Source organism: Phyllostomus discolor, chromosome 4 (assembly GCF_004126475.2).
Source record: "Phyllostomus discolor isolate MPI-MPIP mPhyDis1 chromosome 4, mPhyDis1.pri.v3, whole genome shotgun sequence".
NCBI classification, from domain to species: Eukaryota; Metazoa; Chordata; class Mammalia; order Chiroptera; family Phyllostomidae; genus Phyllostomus; species Phyllostomus discolor.
In genome coordinates this window covers 102,399,532-102,418,623 of record NC_040906.2, presented here as the reverse complement: position 1 = coordinate 102,418,623, position 19,092 = coordinate 102,399,532, and the positions used below count along the sequence as shown (strand labels likewise).

The window sequence follows — 19,092 nt, the reverse complement described above, 5'->3', positions numbered from 1 at the left end:
TTAATGTAGTAAGTGTCCTACAGGGCCCAGTGGCATAGTCTCTTCTTTTATTCAAGTTGAGTCTTGATTGCTCTTAGCACACCCAAGGTCAGCCACCACCTGTGTTCTGTCTGGGATCACACAGCATAAGCTACAAAGTGATCTTCAAATGACTGCTTCTTGTGCTGGGCCTGGAGATGCCCAGGCAAGGCCAAGTTGTGAACCAAGGCCATCTGCTGCCAGTGTCACACCTGGGGAAGCTTTGTGAAAAGTATGGGTCTGCTGAAGCCATGCTGCTTGTTTGAGAGAATTTCTTGGAATTTGAAGCAAGAGCCAAGATAAGCCATTTGTATACAGAAGCCACTGGAAACAACTTGGGTTGGCTCACAAGTTGGGTGGGGCAGGGCCTCAGGAAATTATCAGAGTGGATCAAAACAGTATGAGCCAGGTAAGTAGAATCTCAGATGTGGAGCCCCCCTGCTGGCTCTGAGGCTCTGTTGGGGGAGGGCTCAGAAAAGGAACAGTAGCAACTGCCAACACTTCTGTCTGAGAGGAAGCTGCTCCCCAGATCTCACCCTGATGCCAGGCAATTCAATTCCTTCTCATATGTCTTTCAACCTGCTGCCTCTGTGCTGGATCTCAGAGCAAGTGAATCTGAGTAAGTTTGTGCATGAGCCGTTTAAGAGAAACTTCCAGAGATTCTAGCAATTGCTGTCTTCCAAAGCCTCAATCCCTACTGATTTTTACAGCTAGAAGTTATGGAGAATTTTCTGCCTGGCCCTGGAACCCTCAGCTGGGGCACTTGTTGTGGGGCTGGGACCCTCTTCTCCTGACATATCCCTACTGAGTTTTATCTACCATATGTGGGTGTGGAACCAGCCTGTTCCACATCTCCACCCCTCCTGCCAGTCATGATGTAGTTTGTCTTTAATTCCATAATTGTAAGACTTCCATTCAGCTCAATTTTTGTTGGTTCAGAATAATGGTCATTCTATAGTTTAGTTATCATTTTGATGTGGTTGTGCAAGGAGACAAGCTGTGTTTACTTACACAGAGGTGTTTGTCCATCTCTCACCCACTGCCTATTGAATTGGCTCCTTATTGTTCCTGCTTCTACATGCTGTTACTGACTGCCCATTTTCACTAGCTGCACCTTTTTGTCTTATGGCTTCAGCTTTTTGCTGGCCCAGCACTTTTTTATGGCTTTCATGGGGCTGAGGCATTTTAGCTTCTACTTTTTAAAAACAGTCTACATCACTTTCAAAGTCTGGACAGAATTGAAAAGGTTGGTTAGCTGCTTCCCTTCTAATGTGTACAGAACTTTTCTTTCAGACAGCCTACAGAATAGCTGCTCTAGGATGAGATGCCATCCTGTACTTGGTGTATTCTTTAGCTATTGCTATACAGCAAACCACCACAAACTTAGCAGCTCAGAACAAAACACTTTTATCTCGCATATTCTGGGGCTCTAGAATTCAGGCATATCAAAGCTCAGTCCTCTGCTCAGGTACCACAGGCTGCAGTTATGGTGTCAGATAGACTACGTTCTCTTCTGGAAGCTTGACTAAGGAAGAATCAGCTTCCAGGCTCATTCAAATTGTTGGCAGAATGAATTTCCTTAATGTGGAAAACTGAGGATTCAGCCTCTCACAGGTATTTAGCTGGAGGCCACCCTGAAATCCTGGAGGTTTCTCATAGTTCCTATAGGCCATCTGCAGTTCCTTGCCATGTGAGCCACATAGCTGTTTCATCAGGCCAGCTAGAGATGTCTCTAGAGTGAGTCTGACAGCACGCAGAGTCTAATATAATGTTACATAGTCAAGGAAGAAGTGATATCCCATCATTTTTGCGATATTCTATTGGTTAGAAGTGTTAACAAACAGGGACCTGGCCCTGAGTGGGTCTGCCTAGGGCCAGTCTGTAGTGTCAGGGTTCTTGACTTCATGTAGCAAAAATTTCACAACACAAGTTCAGGTGACTGTGAGGGTATATTTATTGAAGCTGGGGACAGTGAGAGAAGGGTTTAGGGTAGAAGAAGAAACAAGGGAGAGCCTAAGCTGGGCTGCCTTAGTTCACTGGGAAGTGAAAGAAAAGGGCCTTGGGGACAGGTTCAGGGAATTGCCTGGGACCAAATAATTTCTCCCTTGGTTGCAAACCTTGTGGGGATCCTTAGAATGTAGGAGATGTGTGCCTGTGGGTGAAGAAGGGGAAGGAAAGGAGTCAGGGAATGGTGCTGGCTGCTCACCCGAGAGAGCACATGCACTGGGTCCTTCCATGTCTCTCTTGCAGATGGGAATCTTGAGGGAGTTCTCAGTGGTGGGTTTCAGCAGAATATTCATTAGTTTTCCCAGTGTAGTCTTTCAGGGCCATGGTCTCTATTGATTAGTCAGTACCAGGGCAGGAGGTCATTAGTCATTGTAGCTGGCCCTGGTGTTATCATCTGGTTTTGCTGCTTTTCTGGGTTGGGAGCTGAAATACAACTGAGACCTGGATGTTATCTCTAGGGAGGTGACCTTCTGTATCTCTGTAAATTGCTTGGCCAGTTCATTCAGCTATCTGTCTTGGATTCCCTATTTTACTTGTCATGGCTTACTGGCATGTCTCAGAAGAAAATCACAGGTCCTGCCCACATTCAAGGAAAAGGAATTGTAAAAGGGCATGAACACCAGGGGAGAAGTTGTGAGAAGTCATCCTACAGTCTGTCTGCCACACCTAACACAGGTGCATTTAGGGTAGGGACAGTGGTACAGAATGTGGTGACTGGAGGAGAAGGATGCTGAGTTTGGCCTGGGTAATAAACAGATGAAGGTTATGAACACAGCAGATATAAGCAAGTTCAAAGCTTCATATCTCTTATGTGCAGCTCAGTTAATCTATACAATCAGATTGATATAAGTAATGTTATTCTCTTTTTATTAATGAGTGAACAGGAAGACACTAAGATTTCCCTGGCTAGGAAGTTGGCCAAGGGGAATATCTGGACCTCAAGGAAACACCAAAAGTTATTTGCCTTTTTGTAGATAACCACCCAACAGATGTGATGTCTTTTGGTGTCTTTGTTCAATGTTGTGTGCACAACATCATTTTCAAGATTCCACAATATTCAAAAGCCCCTGGAACTGGCTGGGGGCTTGAATATTTGAGAAGTGTGGAAGGTTCAACCTAGCCAAAGCATAAGGAAGCTGTCTTCAGAACACCAAGTTCAGTGGATTGGGAATTCTGAGACCTAGCAACACAACCATGGATGAAACATCTATTTTCCTTCACGTGTGAGGAACTGGACACTTGGGTGAATATAGCAATAGAGACTATCTGTCCCTAGTACCTAAGGAAAGCTCAAATTTTGCCCACTTGCTATGATGTTTGTAATTATACTCAGTAAATATTTATTGAATCCTTCCTGTTGATGGGAAATATAAAGATGAGTTATCTTTCCACCTACTACAAACTAGACAAAGTAATGCTATAACAGAGATACTGAAGAAGTTCCATGGAATTATCCTGCACAGTGCGGAAAGGAGAGGACAAGGAAGGTTCCTATAAAAGTATAAATAATTTTCTTTTCTGGACCCTGAAAAAGAAGATACCTACTAAGGGCTCCTCTTGGCCAGCTAGGCTCAATTTCAAAAATAAAAAACAAAACAAAAACAAAGCCTAGTAGCCACTTCTATACTGGGCTTCTCACACTTCAGGTAGAGGCCTACACTGAATTATCTGCTTCAGCACTTATGCTGCCTGCCTGCCACCTGAGTCAGCCCTCATAAAGGAGTTCCTAGGTTCCTAAATATTTCAAACATTTAGGAATGAGGCTTTACCTATCTAAATGGAACTGCACAGCTACATCCCCATCAATATCTTTACCAACCAAGCAGAGCAGCTCATTTCTGACCAACCAGGACAGAGCCTTTTAGACCAAACTGAGAATGTGAAGTCTAATTTTCATGAGAATAGGCCAATTAGGGACCAGGGGTGGGGACTTCCATCTGTATAAGCCAGCTCTCCTCTAGCTTTCAGAGCACACTTTCCCTTTCCTCTGGAAGACTATGATTTTCTGGCTGAGCTAAAAAATACCTAAGATGTTTTATTTGAGCAGACCAACTCAAACCAGAGCAGACTGGCACAGAATGGAACAGAGAAGAACAGACCAGCAGGGAGCAGAGCTGTCTAGCTGGAGAAGGCCTGGACCCAGGGTGCTGGTCCTGGAGTTGTTCTATACCCATGTTGTTTTCACAGCCCTGCTGCGTCACAGTTGAGCTGTTTTGCACTGAATAAAGTTTCTTTTTTTACCACACCCCAAATTGGGGATTCCTGTTAGCATTGAATTGTCACCAATGACCATTGATTGCCAATTTCCCAGTGGGCATTATGGAATTGGTAGCACTCTATCAGGTGATTGCTGAAGGTTGAGGCCTACAGGAGGCACTTCAGGCTTGGGCAAAAACCCTGAAGCCAAACTGTGTGGAGAATTGGTGGCAGTATTGCTGAAAGAGGATCAAATGTTTGGAGAAGTCAGAGGGACTAAATTATTAAGGCCTTTGAGTACTGCAGTTAGAGGTTTGGCGTCTATTGTAAGATTATTAGAACATTGTGAATGGGAAGCACTCAGATTAATGCTTTAGAAAAACTATAGAGAACAGATTGGGGATAGAGAGTGGTGGCAACACTACTGTAATTCATACAAGAAATAAAGAACCTGATTCAAGGCTATGGAAGGGACTGGAAAGGGGATAGAAAGATACATATGGTGACTTTGGAATGTGGAAGAGTGGAAACAAAAACCAAAGGCAGAGAAAAGTGGACTTCCAGTCAAGATGGAGGCATAGGTAAACATGCTTCATCTCCACACACAACTAAGCAAAAATTACAAGTAGACACAATACAAATATTACCCAGATTTATCAGAAAATAAAGTTGTATGGAAGTCCAACAACCAAGGATTTAAGAAGCCACATTCATCCAGATGGGTAAGAGGGACAGAAACACAGTGATGCAGACACATGGTGGAATGGGCAGTCCCACATTTATTCGTGGTGGATAAAATCATGAAGGATACTTCAGGAGCAAGCAATCCCAAACTACACCACTCAGTCCAGGGTTCCAGCACCAGAAAGGTAAGTCTCTATTACTTCTGGCTATAAAAAGCAGTGGAGGTTGGAACAGTGGAAGAAACTGCAGGTTTCTCAGGATATTCGACTTAAAAGGGCCCGCAAGGGCTCAGGACTTACGCAGACCCACCACCTCTGGGATTCAGCACCAGGGCAACAGCTGGAAGGGCACAAGTGTCATATGTGAAAAAGGGGAGAAAGTGAAGTGACTGGAGACAGGGTGAGTGCCAAGAGACAGCTTCCTCCCAGGCAATCTCCACAGGCCAGGCAGTAGCACTGTCCCCTCCCTGAGTCTCCCACACACAGAGTCACAAAGAAGTGAAAGAGGTTGGCCCACCCTGGTGATTACCTAAGGCTCTGCACCACACAATTTACAGGTATCTTTTCTACAACAGGCCACTCTACTAAGTCAGGGAGTAAAAGCAGCTCTACCTAAACACAGAAACAAACACAGGGAGGCTGCCAAATTGAGGAGACAAAGAAATGTGGTCTACATGAAAGAACAGAACAAAACTCCAGGAAAAGAACTAAATGAAATGGTGATAAGCAACCTAAGAGATGCAGAATTCAAACCACTGATTATCAGGGTGCTCACAGAAATCATTTGGTACTGCAACAGCATAAAGAAAAATACCCAGGCAAAAATGAAAGTGGCATTAAGTGAAATAAAGAAAAATATATAGGGAACCAACAGTGGAGGGGATGAAGCTAAGAGTCAAATCAACAATTTGGAACATAAGGAAGAAAAAATATTCAACAGTAAGAAGAAAAAAGAATTTTTAAAAAATGAGGATAGGCTTAGGAACCTCTGGGACATCTTTCAATGTACCAACATCTGAATTATAGGGGTACCAGAGGGAGAAGAGAAAGAGCAAGAAATTGAAAACTTACTTGAAAAAATAATGAAAAAAAAATCCCTAATTTTGTGAAGGAAATAGACATACAAGTCCAGGAAACACAGAGAGACCCAAACAAGTTGGACCCAGAGATGACCACACCAAGACACTTCATAATTAAAATGCCCAAGTTTAAAGATAAAGAATCTTAAAAGCAGCAAGAGAAAACGCAGAGAGTAACCTAAAAAGGAGTTCCCATAAGAGTGTCAGATGATTTCTCAAAAGATACTTTGCAGGCTAACAGGCAGTGGCAAGAAGCATTCAAAGTGATGAAAAGCTGTGACCTACGACCTAAACTACTCTATCCAGCAAAGCTATCTTGTAGAATGCAAGGGCAGATAAAGTACTTCCCAGACAAGGTAAAACTAAAGGAGTTCATCATCACCAAACCATTATTATATGAAATGTTTTTTTTTATTTTAATCATTGTTCAAGTACAGTTTTCTCCCCCCTACTCCCATTCCAGCCCACTATATGAAATGTTAAAGTGACCTATATAAGAAAAAGAGAATCCAAACTATGAACATTAAAAAGGCAACAAATTCACATCAACAACTAAATCTAAAACAGCAAACAAGCAGAACAGGAACAGAATCATAGATATGGAGATGATTTGGAGGGTTATCAACTGGTAGGGGGAAGGGGGAGAACGGGGGTGGGAAGAAAGGTGCAGGGATTAAGAAGTACAAATTGGTAGGTACAAAATAGACAGGAGGATGTTAAGAATTGTGTAGGAAATGGAGTAGTCATAGAACTTACATGCATGACCCATGGACTTATATGCATGAACTAAGAGAGGGGATTGCTGGAAGGAATGGGGGTACAGGACCAAGCAAAGGGAAAAACTGGGACAACCGTAATAGTATAATCAATAAAATATGTTTTAAAAAAAACTAAAGGAAAAGAGGATGGTGATGATATTAACCAAACCCAGAAATCAGTTGGAATAGAGATTAGGCAAATCAATAAAGATGTTCAAAATGCTCAATTTCAGGAGCTTGTAAGTCATCTATGTTGACTGGTAGGATAGTAGGTAGAACTGCAGGTGTACCACTCCAAGAGAGCTAGCTACCATGCAGATAAAATTGATTCTTTCAAGAATAATAATTAAAACTGAAAGTACATTTAACCAGTTAGGAAGATAGTATAGCATTAAAAGAGGGTTGGAGCCTCAGCAAGTGCTATGTGAAGCAGGAGGTATAGTGGAGACTGATAAGGATAAGAGTATAACCAGGAGAGAGGGTGGTTATAGAGGCCAAGGGAAGAACGTTTTAAGGAGGAATTATCATCAGTAAGCTAGACAAGATGAGAGCAAATGAAGGACCACTGGGGGAAGTTGTGTAGGTCACCAGTAAATTTCTGTGGCAGGAGCAGAATCCATCAAGTTTGGAGACTGCCTAGAGGAGAGAGAAGGTTGAAGTATATTACAGCAGCACTTTCAGAGGATTTGACAAGGGAAGAAAGTGAGAAAGGAAAAAGCCTTGAGAAAAGATAAGGAGTATTTGAGACTCATTCTAGCAAGTGGTTCTTACACAGCTTTCTGTCATAGGAAGAAGGGATTTGTGCCCTGTTTATTTCTTAACTACTCACAAATCTCCAGGCCTAAATTACCACCCGGGACAGGGGTGGGGGGGTGGGGGGTGGGTGTGGCGGCGGGGGGTGGGGACAGGATACATAATGTTTATTATCAGACCCAAATTTTGCTCCAACAGCTTTGGGTAAGACTTCTACAAGTGTATACACTCTGACTTTCCACTCCTTACCTACTTCCCCAATAAAACACCACCATCCCCGTTCGCTTCTTTGTAATCTGGAAAATTTGAGCAGGTCCACAGTGTCCAAGTCCAGTGCCAGGAACCGGTCTCAGAGCTGGCCTACTTTAACCAAGGGTGCTCGGCTCTGGGGCTCGCAAACCCGGCAGTTTCCCCAGATCAATGCTCCGGTCCTCCCACGAGGCTCAGGCTTTGCCTTCTGCGGCCTTCGGTGATGACATCAAGTACCACTTGCAGCGCGCGGGGAAGCAAGCCTCGTCGGGAAAACTTTCACCCTTCTGACCTCTTCGCCAGCTGCAGCAGACCTCCATTACTCCATTCCCACGCCGTACTACCATCGGGAAAACGAAAGCTAGTGCCTTTAGCTGAAGCAAAGGGGCGTGACCCACTCTCTTAATCACGCGAAGGGAAAAAGGAGAGCTGTGCCCCCACCCTCAAGAAAAGGAGTTGCCTCGCGGACTCGTCAGGAGGCCCCGCCCAAACCCGCCTCCTAGCACCAGGGACTACATTTCCTGAGGGCCTCCGCGCCTCCTAGGGACCGACCCATCCGCTCTCCCGCTCACATTGGCTGTGACTGGCTTCCCGGAGGAGGGCGGGGTCTGCCCCAGCCAATAGAGGAGGGGCTCGTTACGGCGGCGGAAGCCGCGGCGCTGGGCTGAGTGGTGGAGAGCAGAGTGGTCGCAGCCCGGCGGCGGCGGCGGCAGTAGCAGTGGGTCCAGTTCCTAGAACCTTGGCCTCGCAGTCTGAGAGCGCACGGAAACGAGCTCGAGGCGGCGCGGGTGCCACTCGGCGCAGCGCCCAGGTAATGGCGGGACAGGACCCTGAGAGTGAAGGGGAGGAGACGAGGGGGCGGGGCGGTGGAGTCGGCTGCAACGTCCCTCCCGCTGCGTGTCCCCTGGGAAGGACCGGCGGTGCCACATCTTCCGCGCTTCAGATTTAGGCTCCGTGGCGAGCTGGGCACGGCATTTGGGCTGGCAGCAGGGGCCAGGTGTCCTGCAGCAAGGAAGGGAGAGACGCTAGGTTGATTCAAAAAGGTGTGGGCCTTCGTGGGGAAGTGGAGCGGCCCGGGAGGGAGGTGGGCAGACAGCGAGAGAGTTTGGCTCCCTAAGCAGTTTAAAGTGACTCTCCACATCCGGGCCCTGCGCCCGCATCTTTTAGACCCCGACGGAGGCGGGGCCTGCCGGCTCTCCGCCCATCCGCTCCTGGAACGTTAGTCTTTCACTGCCATTGGCTCCTTCTCGGGAAGGTTGGAACTGTCACGGTGAGGTTCGCGCTTGTTTGGCTGGAAGTCAGTAGGAGGGTGGGGCGGGATCAGAGCTCGAAGGTCGCGGCGGATTGGGGCCAGTCTTAGAGTGACGCGCCCGTCGTGGGTCCAATGGGCGGGCGGGGTAAATAGGAGAAGGTTCGGACCCTGCGTCGTCCGCGGGTACAGTGAGCTGGGAAAAGCTGAATTGAGGCGCCCTCCGAGGCGTGTCCCATACTCCGGAGGACCCCGCCGCTACCGAGATGCGCCCGCCGTGGCACCTCCAGCCCGGCGAGATGGGAACGGCGGGCGGTGGCGACAGGTAAAGAGACCGACAGTTTCTCCTGGGGCTCCCAAGAACGCCTCTTCCTCGCCCCCAGACGTAGTCTCAGACCCGTGGTGACTGGAAACCTATTTTCCGACCTCGGCGGAGGGGCTGTGGGGTGGGGCGGGGTTGCCACGAATGGGGTTGTCCTTAGAGGGGAAAGCGGGGGCCGATTTCAGAGAAGGCGGTGAAGGTCTCGGGTCCCTTTGGCTCAGTGGGGGTCTGAAAGGAGGGGAAAGGAATCCGTAAATGGAGGCCTATGCAGAAAAAAGCATTCGAGAATTCCTTTTGGATTCTTAATGTCAGGTTTCTGATTCTTATTCTCCTCTGGTTCCTCCTAAGACATACTGATGACAGTGCTCTTCACCTTGGAGTGAGGTTTAAGCCTTTCAAAGGGATTTGAAAAATTTTAATAAAATTTTACACAAATATTTATTGTGTTCATGTATTGTAGCTGTTGTACAGGATTCAGTGTTGACTTCTGGTGTGGCAATCCACGAGTAGTTTTGGAGGGTCAGTATCCCCCAACACCAAATAAACGATTTTACTATTAATTGAGCTTATGTACTTCCTGAAATTAAAAAATTGAGATAATTTGCGCATTGTGTATCGATTACCAGTAATTTAGATAAATGATGCTGCTTTTGCTTCTGAGGGAAAATAGAAGTACTAAAGATGCTTTAATTTTTCATTATAGATTCTACTCTCAGAATCCAGTAATAACTCTATGATTATATGCACTGCAGGTGGAAATGAGTTCGCAACAGTTTCCTCGGTTAGGAACTCCTTCCACTGGGCTAAGCCAGGCTCCTTCACAGATTGCAAACAGTGGTTCTGCAGGATTGATAAACCCAGCAGCTGCAGGTGAGATCTGTGATATTCTTCTATGTTGCTTCCTGATTTAAGAATATTGTCAAATTTCTAATTAGCAAATTCCTTCTGGGATTTTTAGTAAATACTAGGTTATCAAACTTAAAGAAAAGATATAATTCTTGTTTAAATTTAAACACTTTTTTCTTCCTGTTTTAATCATTTCAGTCACATGTACTAGAGTATAAATGAAAGTTACAGTAAAGCATGCCTACAAGAATTTTTTTTTAAGTGTATTAATGTCTTCTCATTTAGTTAAGGTCCAGAGATATGGTAATAAGAGCCCAGTGGTGTGTAAGGCATAGAACTTGCTTAGACCAGAGAAGCTGCTAAACGTTCCACCTACAGAATGCAGGACAGTCCTTCACAACAAAGAATCCAGTTGAATTAACAGTGGTGATGTTGAAGAACTCCGAATGGTTTCATTCTCTCTAGATATCCAAAAATCAAAAAAAGCACTGCAAAGTGGAAAAAAGTGCTCCCCTTTCTGTTTCTTTTTCTTCACTATCATATTGCTATGTTCATTATCATGGTAAATGGTTACACTGTATGTTCATTGCCCAAACCAGGAACTCAGGCATCATCTTTAATTATCCCCTCTGTCTCTTGCCTATGAGCTGTGACCCTTTTTCTAATGTTCCAGCTTCATTTTCCATTGCTTTGCTTCCCTTCTGCCAACTCAGTTTTTGTTATAGATGTATTTCAGTTATGTTTAGTCTTGAAGTAACTTTAAGCTACTTTATGCCTCCTGCATAATAGTAGCTACTCATAATTTCTGAAGCCATGATAAAAAGTTCTCACCTCTCTTGACCTTGAGAATTTATACACACATTCTGTTCCTTTTGCCACAATCTTCCTTATACCTTTCCACACTCATTCATGTGGGTAATTCCTGTTCTTCTTGAGGTTTTGAGTCAGAAGTCACTTCTCGAGGAACTTTTTGCTAACTCCCATCATCCACATTTGAGGGTAGGACATTGTAGAATGAAAGCCAGGATCATGTCTGTCTTACACACTTTGTATGTTTTATACTTGCTGCAGTGCAGGGCACAAAGTAGTGGTCAACATGTTCTTGTAGAGCCACTTAAAAGTGCCTTACTCCTTAAAAATGTTGACACTGTTTTGTCCTTGGTATAAACTCACAACAGAATAATTTAAAAAGAGCATAACTGAGAAGAATATTTTTAACATCTCTTTTTTACAAGGAATTATATTGCTTATTTTAAAGGTTGTCAGCAATAATTGCTCTCAAATTTTATTAAGAAGAAAATCATTGACTAAGACCAAAATTGTCTATAATTACACTTCTGATACAGTGTTTTCTCCTCAGTTACTATAAAAAAAAGTCCCTGTAAGCAATACTTCCTATTGCTCTTATCAGAAGAAGTAATTTAGGAGCTTGAGCATATCAGGACTTCAAATACATGATCTAAGTTCAGAAGTAAAGATTACAACAATTCTCTACTTTTAAGATTCTTTGATGGTAAAAAATAAACTGAAGTTGAGAACTCCAGATATCTGGAAGGAAATAATAAATGGTTCCAAGAACAGATTAATGTGAGATAGTACATTATATGATTTTTTTTAAATCCCCACAAAGGATATGTTTATTGATTTTATTTATTATTTTGGAGAAAGGTTATTTTTTTAAAGTTATTTTTATTGTATTTCTTCTCATTATCATTTGTCCCCCTTATATACTCGACCCCCTACAGTCACCATACTGTTGTCTGTGAGTCCTTTTTCCTTTTTGCTCAATCCCTCTACCCCTTATCCCCACACCGCCCTGCCCAAAGCTGTCCCCCTACTCTATGAGTCTGTTTCTACTTCTTAGTTCAGTGTATTCATAGACTCCACATATGAGGGAAATCATGGTATTTGTGTTTTGCTGACTGGCTTATTTCATTTCTCATAATGTTCTCCACATCCACCCTGTTGCAAACGGTAGCATTTTCTTTATTTTATGACAGTAGTATTCCATTGTGTTAATGTTCCATAGTTTTATCCATTCATCTACTGATGGACACTTGGGCTACTTCCATATCTTGGCTATTATAAGTAACACTGCAGCAAATATACGGGTGCATATGTACTTTCAAATTAGTGTTTTGGGTTTCTTTGAATAACTTCCCAGAAGTGGAATTGCTGAGTCATAAGGAAGTTCCATTTTTCATTTTTTGAAGTACCTCCATACTGTGTTCCACAATGGCTGCACCAATCTCCATTCTCACCAATAGTGCACAAGGGTTCCCCTTTTACTACATTCTTGTCAGCACTTGTTATTTGTTGATTTATTGATGATAGCCATTCTGACTGGTATGAGGCAGTATCCCATTGTGGTATTAATTTTCATTGATGTTGAGCATCTTTTCATATACCTATTGGCCACCTGTATGTCCTCTTTGGAGAAGTGTCTATTCAGATTCTTTGCTCATTTTTTCATAGGATTGTTTGTATTCTTGGTGTTGAGTTTTATAAGTTCTTTATAAATTTTGCATATTAACCCCTTATCAGCAAATATATTCTCCTATTCAGTAGGTTGTCTTCTTATTTTGTTGTTGATTTCCTTTGCTGTGCAAAAACTTCAGTTTGATGTAGTCCTGTTCCCCTAGTTTATTTTTCCTTTTGTCTCTTAATATAAGTTTGGTTTTGAAGTGTATTTTGTCAGATACAAGTATTGCTACCCCAGCTTTTTTTCCTTTTCCATTTGCATGAAATATCTTGATCCGTCCCTTTACTTTTAGTCTGTGTATTTTTGTTCTGAGGTGGATCTTTTGGAGACAGCATGTATATGGGTCTTGTTTTCTTATTTATTCAGCTACCCCCTGGGTCTTTTGATGGCATATTTAAGCCTTTACATTTAAAGTGATTATTGATATATATGTATTTATTGTCATTTTATTTTTAACTATTTTCCTTCTTAAAGCACGTCCTTTAACATTTGTTGCAATACTATTTTGGTGGTAACAAACTCCTTTAGTTTTTTCTTGTCTGAGAAGCTCTTTACTTCTTCAATTTTAAATGATAGACTTGCTAGGTAAAGCAGCCTTGGTTGTAGGTCTTTGCTTTTCATCACCTTGATATATAATCCCTTCTGGCCTGAAATGTGTCTGCTGATAAATCAGATGACAGTCTGATGGGGAGCTACTTTGTAGATAACTAACTTTTCTCTCTTGTGGCATTAAAAATTCTCTCCTTATCTTTAAACTTTGCCATTTTAATTATGATGTATCTTGGTGTGGACCTCTTTGGGTCCATCTTTGAGAGAGACTGCACTTCCTGGACTTGTGTGTCTTTTTCGTCCACCAAGTTAGGGAAGTTTTCTGTCATTATTTCTTTAGATAGGTTCTCAATCCCTTGCTCACTCTTGCCCCCTGGCATTACCATGATGCAGATGTTGTTACCCTTTATGTTGTCCCAAATGTTTCTTAAACTCTCCTCATTTTTTAAAATTCTTTTTTTCTTTTTGCTGCTCTGCTTGGGTTTTCTTTCTTTCTTTCTTTTTTTTTTTTTTACCTTGTCTTCCAAATTACTGATTTGTTCCTCTGCATTATCTAACCACTCTTAATTACATCCAGTGTATTATTTATTTCAGATATTGTATTCTTTACTTCTGTCTGGTCCTTTTTTTCATGTTCCTATGTCTTTTTCATGCTGTCAAGTAGCCTCATAATCATTACTCTAAACTGTGTATCACATAAATTGCTCGCCTCCATTTCATTTTGTTCTACTTCCAAAGAATTCTCTTATTCTTTCATTTGGGGCCTGTTTCTTTGTTTTTCCCATTTTGGCTACCTTTTTATGTTGGTATGTATTATGTGGATTGGCAAAATCTCTGGAGCAGACCATGTCAGATGCTGCCTGTGACTGTTGGTGGACAACCTTTTTGGAGTTATTAGCCATCTATAGCTTGTGGCTCCCTCTGCTGGACCTGAGTGTGTGCAGAAAGAACCTGTTTATTGATTTGAGAGAGGAAGGGGACAAGGGGAGGGGAAAGAGAAAGAAATATCAATCTGAGAGAGAAATATCAATTGGTTGCCTCCCACTTGCACCCCAAATAGGAATTGAACCTGCAATCTAGGTATGTGCCCTAGCCAGGAATTGAACCTGTAATCTTTTTGGTGTATGGGATGACATTCCAAATAATAGTGCCCAGTTAGGGCACTACATTATACAATAACTTTGTATAATTGTCAAAAGTCAAAATCTTGAATTTGGGGGAAAATTATGAAATCTTCATTTCCCTTAAAACTTTAATTAGGGTAAAATCTGTTTGGACAATTGGGATGGTTAAAAATGAATTGATAATGGAAAAACAGATGTAAAACTTTTTGTTCATAAACAACATGTTCATGTGTGCAGAACATGCTAAAGAATGCTTATAAAAAGCTGTTAGAATAAATGAACTTAGTAATGTTTGCAGGATATACAAAAATGAATTCTGTTTACTAGCAATGAAAATTAATTTGTTTAAAAAATTTATTTATTTTTGGAGAGAGGAGAAGGGAAGGAGAAAAAGAGGAGAGAAACATCAATTTGTGGTTGCCTTTCACTTGCCCCCTACTAGGGGCCTGGCCAGCAACCCAGTCATGTGCCCTGACTGGGAATCAAACTGGCAACCCTTTGATTTGCCAGCGCATGCTCAGTGCAGTAAGCTACATCAGCCAGGGCGAAAACTCAGTTGTTGTTGTTGTTGTTGTTGTTGTTGTTGTTGTTTATTTCAATCATTGTTCAAGTACAGTTTTCTCCCCCATACTCCCGTTCCAGCCCCTCCACCCAACCCTCTCCCCTTCCCCCCATTACCCCCCACCCCAGTTTTTGTCCATGTGTCCTCCAAATTTGTTCCTGTAATCCCTACCCATTCCCCCCTGAAATTCCCTCTTCTCTCCCCTCTGGCCACTGTCAGACTATCCCCTATTTCAGTGTCTTTGGTTATATTTTGCTAGTTTTTTGTTTTGTTTTGTTTTGTTTTGTTGTTTAGATTCCTGTTAAAGGTGATATCATGTGGTATTTGTCTTTCACTGCCTGGCTTGTTTCACTTAGCATAATGCTTTCCAGCTCCATCCATGCTGTTGCAAAGGGTATGAGCTCCTTCTTTCTTTCTGCTGCATAGAATTCCATTGTGTAAATGTACCATACTTTTTTGATCCATTCATTTACTGATGGGCATCTAGGTTGCTTCCAGCACCTAGCTATTGTAAATTGTGCTGCTATGAACGTTGGGGTGCAAAGGTTCTTTTGTATTGGTGTTTTAGTGTTCTTAGGATAGAGTCCCAGCAATGGAATTGCTGGGTCAAAAGGCAGATCCATTTTTAGTTTTCTGAGGAAGTTCCAAACTGCTTTCCATAATGGTTGTACCAGTCTGCAGTCCCACCAACAGTGCACTAGGGACCCCCTTTCTCCACATCCTCTCCAACACTTGTTGTTTGTTGCTTTGTTTATGATGGCCATTCTGACTGGTGTGAAGTGGTATCTCATTGTGGTTTTAATCTGCATCTCTCTGATGGCTAGCGATATTGAGCATCGCTTCATGTGTCTTTGGATTTTCTGTATGTCCTCCTTGGAGAAGTGTCTGTCCAAGTCCTTTGCCCATTTTTTAATTGGGTTATTTGTCTTCTTAGAGTGGAGTCGTGTAAGTTCTTTATATATTTTGGAGATTAAACCCTTGTCTGAGGTATCATTAGCAAATATGTTTTCCCATACAGTTGGTTCTCTTTTTATTTTGATACTGTTTTCCTTAGCTGTGCAAAAGCTTTTAATTTTGATGAGGTCCCATTTGTTTATTCTTTCCTTTATGTCCCTTGCTCTAGGAGACAAGTCAGTAAAAAAGTTTCTGCATGAAATATCTGAGATTTTCCTACCTACATTCTCTTCTAGGACTTTAATGGTGTCACGCTTTATATTTAAGTCTTTCATCCACCTTGAATCTATTTTTGTATAAAGTGTAAGTTGGTGCTCGAGTTTCATTTTTTTGCACGTAGCTGTCCAGTTCTCCCAACACCATTTGTTGAAGAGGCTGTTTTTATTCCATTTTATGTTGCTGCTTCTTTTGTCAAATATTAATTGACCATAGAGGCTTGGGTTTATTTCTGGGCTCTCTGTTCTGTTCCATTGGTCTATGTGCCTGTTTTTATGCCAGTACCAGGCTGTTTTGATTACAGTGGCCTTGTAGTATAGTTTAGTGTCAGGTATTGTGATTCCTCCTACTTTACTCTTCTTTCTCAAAATTGCAGCGGCTATTCGGGGTCGTTTATGGTTCCATATAAATTGTTGAAGTGTTTGTTCTATGTCTGTGAAATATGCCATTGGTACTTTAATAGGTATTGCATTGAATGTGTAAATTGCTTTTGGTAGTATGGACATTTTAATGATATTAATTCTTCCAATCCATGAACACGGTATATGTTTCCATTTGTTTGTGTCTTCCTTGATTTCTCTCCTCAGTGTTATGTAGTTTTCTGAATACAGGTCTTTTACCTCTTTGGTTAGGTTTATTCCTAGGTATTTTATTTTCCTTTTTGCTATTTCAAATGGGATTTTTTTCTTGATTTCTGCTTCTGCTGTTTCATTGTTGGTGTACAGAAATGCCTTTGATTTCTGGATATTGACTTTGTATCCCGCTGTTTTACCAAATTCATTTATTAGGTCAAGCAGTTTTTTGGTGGAGTCTATAGGATTTTCTATGTACACTATCATGTCATCTGCAAACAGTGACAGTTTTGTTTCCTCCTTTCCGATTTGGATTCCTTTTATTTCTTTTTCTTGTCTGATTGCTGTGGCTAGGACTTCCAGGACTATATTGAATAGAAGTGGTGAAAGTGGACATCCTTGTCTTGTTCCTGTTCTTAATGGAAAAGATTTTAATTTTTGCCCATTGAGTATAATGTTGGCTGTAGGTTTCTCATATATGGTTTTTATTATGTTGAGGAATGCTCCTTCTATTCCCACTTTACTGAGTGTTTTTATCATAAATGGGTGCTGTACCTTATCAAATGCTTTTTCTGCATCTATTGATATGATCATGTGGTTTTTGTCTTTGCTTTTGTTTATGTGATGTATTACATTTACTGATTTGCGTATATTGTACCGTCCTTGCATACCTGGAATGAATCCAACTTGGTCATGGTGTATGATCTTCTTAACGTACTGTTGGATGCGGTTTGCCAGTATCTTGTTGAGGATTTTAGCGTCAATGTTCATCAGCGATATTGGCCTGTAGTTTTCTTTCTTTGTTGTGTCTTTATCTGGTTTTGGAATTAAGATGATGTTGGCGTCATAAAAAGAGTTTGGTAGTCTTCCATCTTTTTGGATTTTTTGAAATAGTCTGTGAAGGATAGGTGTTAGTTCTTCCTTAAATGCTTTGTAGAATTCTCCTGTGAAACCATCTGGTCCAGGGCTTTTGTGTGTTGGGAGTTTTTGGATGACTGCTTCAATTTCTTTTGCTGTTATTGGTTTGTTCAGGCTTTCTGCTTCCATTTTATTGAGTTTTGGAAGGTTATATTTTTCTAGAAATTTGTCCATTTCATCTAGGTTTTCAAATTTCTTGGCATACAGCTCTTTGTAGTAATTTGTTACAATCCTTTGTATTTCTGTGGTATCTGTTGTAATCTCTCCTCTTTCATTTCTGATTGTGTTTATTTGGGTTTTCTCTCTTTTTTTTCTTGATGAGTCTGCTTAAAGGCTTGTCGATTTTGTTTATCTTTTCAAAGAACCAACTCTTGGATTCATTGATCTTTAGAATTGTGCTTTTAGTCTCTATGTCATTTAATTCTGCTCTGATCTTGGTTATTTCCTTCCTTCTGCTTGCTCTGGGCTGTCTTTGTTGTTGTTCCTCGAGTTCTTGTAGACGTAGGGTTAGGTTGTTTATTTGAAATGTTTCTAACTTTTTTAGGTGGGCCTGTATCGCTATGATCTTCTCTCTCAGGACTGCCTTGGCTGTGTCCCATAAGTTTTGGGTTGTTGTGAGTTCGTTTTCATTTGTTTCCAAAAACCGTTTGATTTCTTCCCTAATATCATTCTTGACCCATTCATTGTTTAATAGCATGCTGTTTAATCTCCATGAATTTGAGTGTTTTGGGTTTTTTTCCTTGGGGTTGGTTTCTAGTTTCAGTCCCTTGTCATCCGAGAAATTGCTTGGTATGATTTCAATTTTTTTGAAATTGTTGAGGCTTGTTTTGTGTCCTATCATGTGGTCAATCTTTGAAAATGTTCCATGTACATTTGAAAAAAATGTGTATTTAGCTTCTTTGGGATGGAGGGTTCTGTAAATATCAGTAAAGCCCAGTTCGTCTAGGGTATTGTTCAATGCCACAATATCTTTGTTGATGTTTTGTTTGGAAGATCTGTCCATTTTTGATAGAGGGGTGTTAGAATCCCCCACAATAATTGTGTTGCTGTCCATATCTTTCTTGAAGTCCTGTAAGATTTTCTTTATGTATTTGGGTGCTCCTATGTTGGGTGCATATATATTTACTATGTTTATGTCTTCTTGGTGAATTTTTCCCTTGAGTATTATGAAATGACCTTCTGGGTCTCTCTTTATGGATCTTCTTTGGAAGTCTATTTTGTCAGATATGAGTATTGCTACCCCGGCTTTTTTCTCCTGTCCATTTGCTTGGAAAATTTGTTTCCAGCCCTTCACTTTCAACCTGTGCAGATCTTTTATCCTGAGGTGGGTCTCTTGTAGACAGCGTATGTGTGGGTCATGTTTTCTTATCCAGTCAGCTATTCTATGTCTTTTGATTGGAGCGTTTAGACCATTTACGTTTAAGGTTATTATTGATAGGTACTTATTCATTGCCTTTTATGTACGTGTGATCCTCTCTCACTCTCTCTTTTCCTTTCTTTCCTTAAAGCAGTCCCTTCAGCATCTCTTGCAGAGCTGGTTTAGTGGAGGTGTATT

The 19,092-nt window shown here is 41.7% G+C and overlaps 1 protein-coding gene across 10 annotated transcripts in view; it reads left to right on the top strand.

The window, feature by feature from the left end:
• The first annotated feature begins 8,344 nt into the window (after window positions 1-8,344).
• SAP130 (Sin3A associated protein 130) overlaps window positions 8,345-19,092 on the top strand; it is a 97,101-nt gene continuing 86,353 nt past the window's right edge. The window contains exons 1-2 of one of the 10 annotated variants that reach the window (XM_028508624.2): window positions 8,345-8,554; window positions 10,067-10,184. In XM_028508624.2, coding sequence (XP_028364425.1) covers window positions 10,073-10,184 — 112 coding nt within the window. In that variant the 5' untranslated portion in view covers window positions 8,345-8,554; window positions 10,067-10,072. Of the gene's footprint in view, window positions 9,318-10,059; window positions 10,185-19,092 lie in introns of those variants that run through there. The other 9 variants (XM_036023720.1, XM_028508622.2, XM_028508621.2 and 6 more) reach the window with 9 other exon arrangements.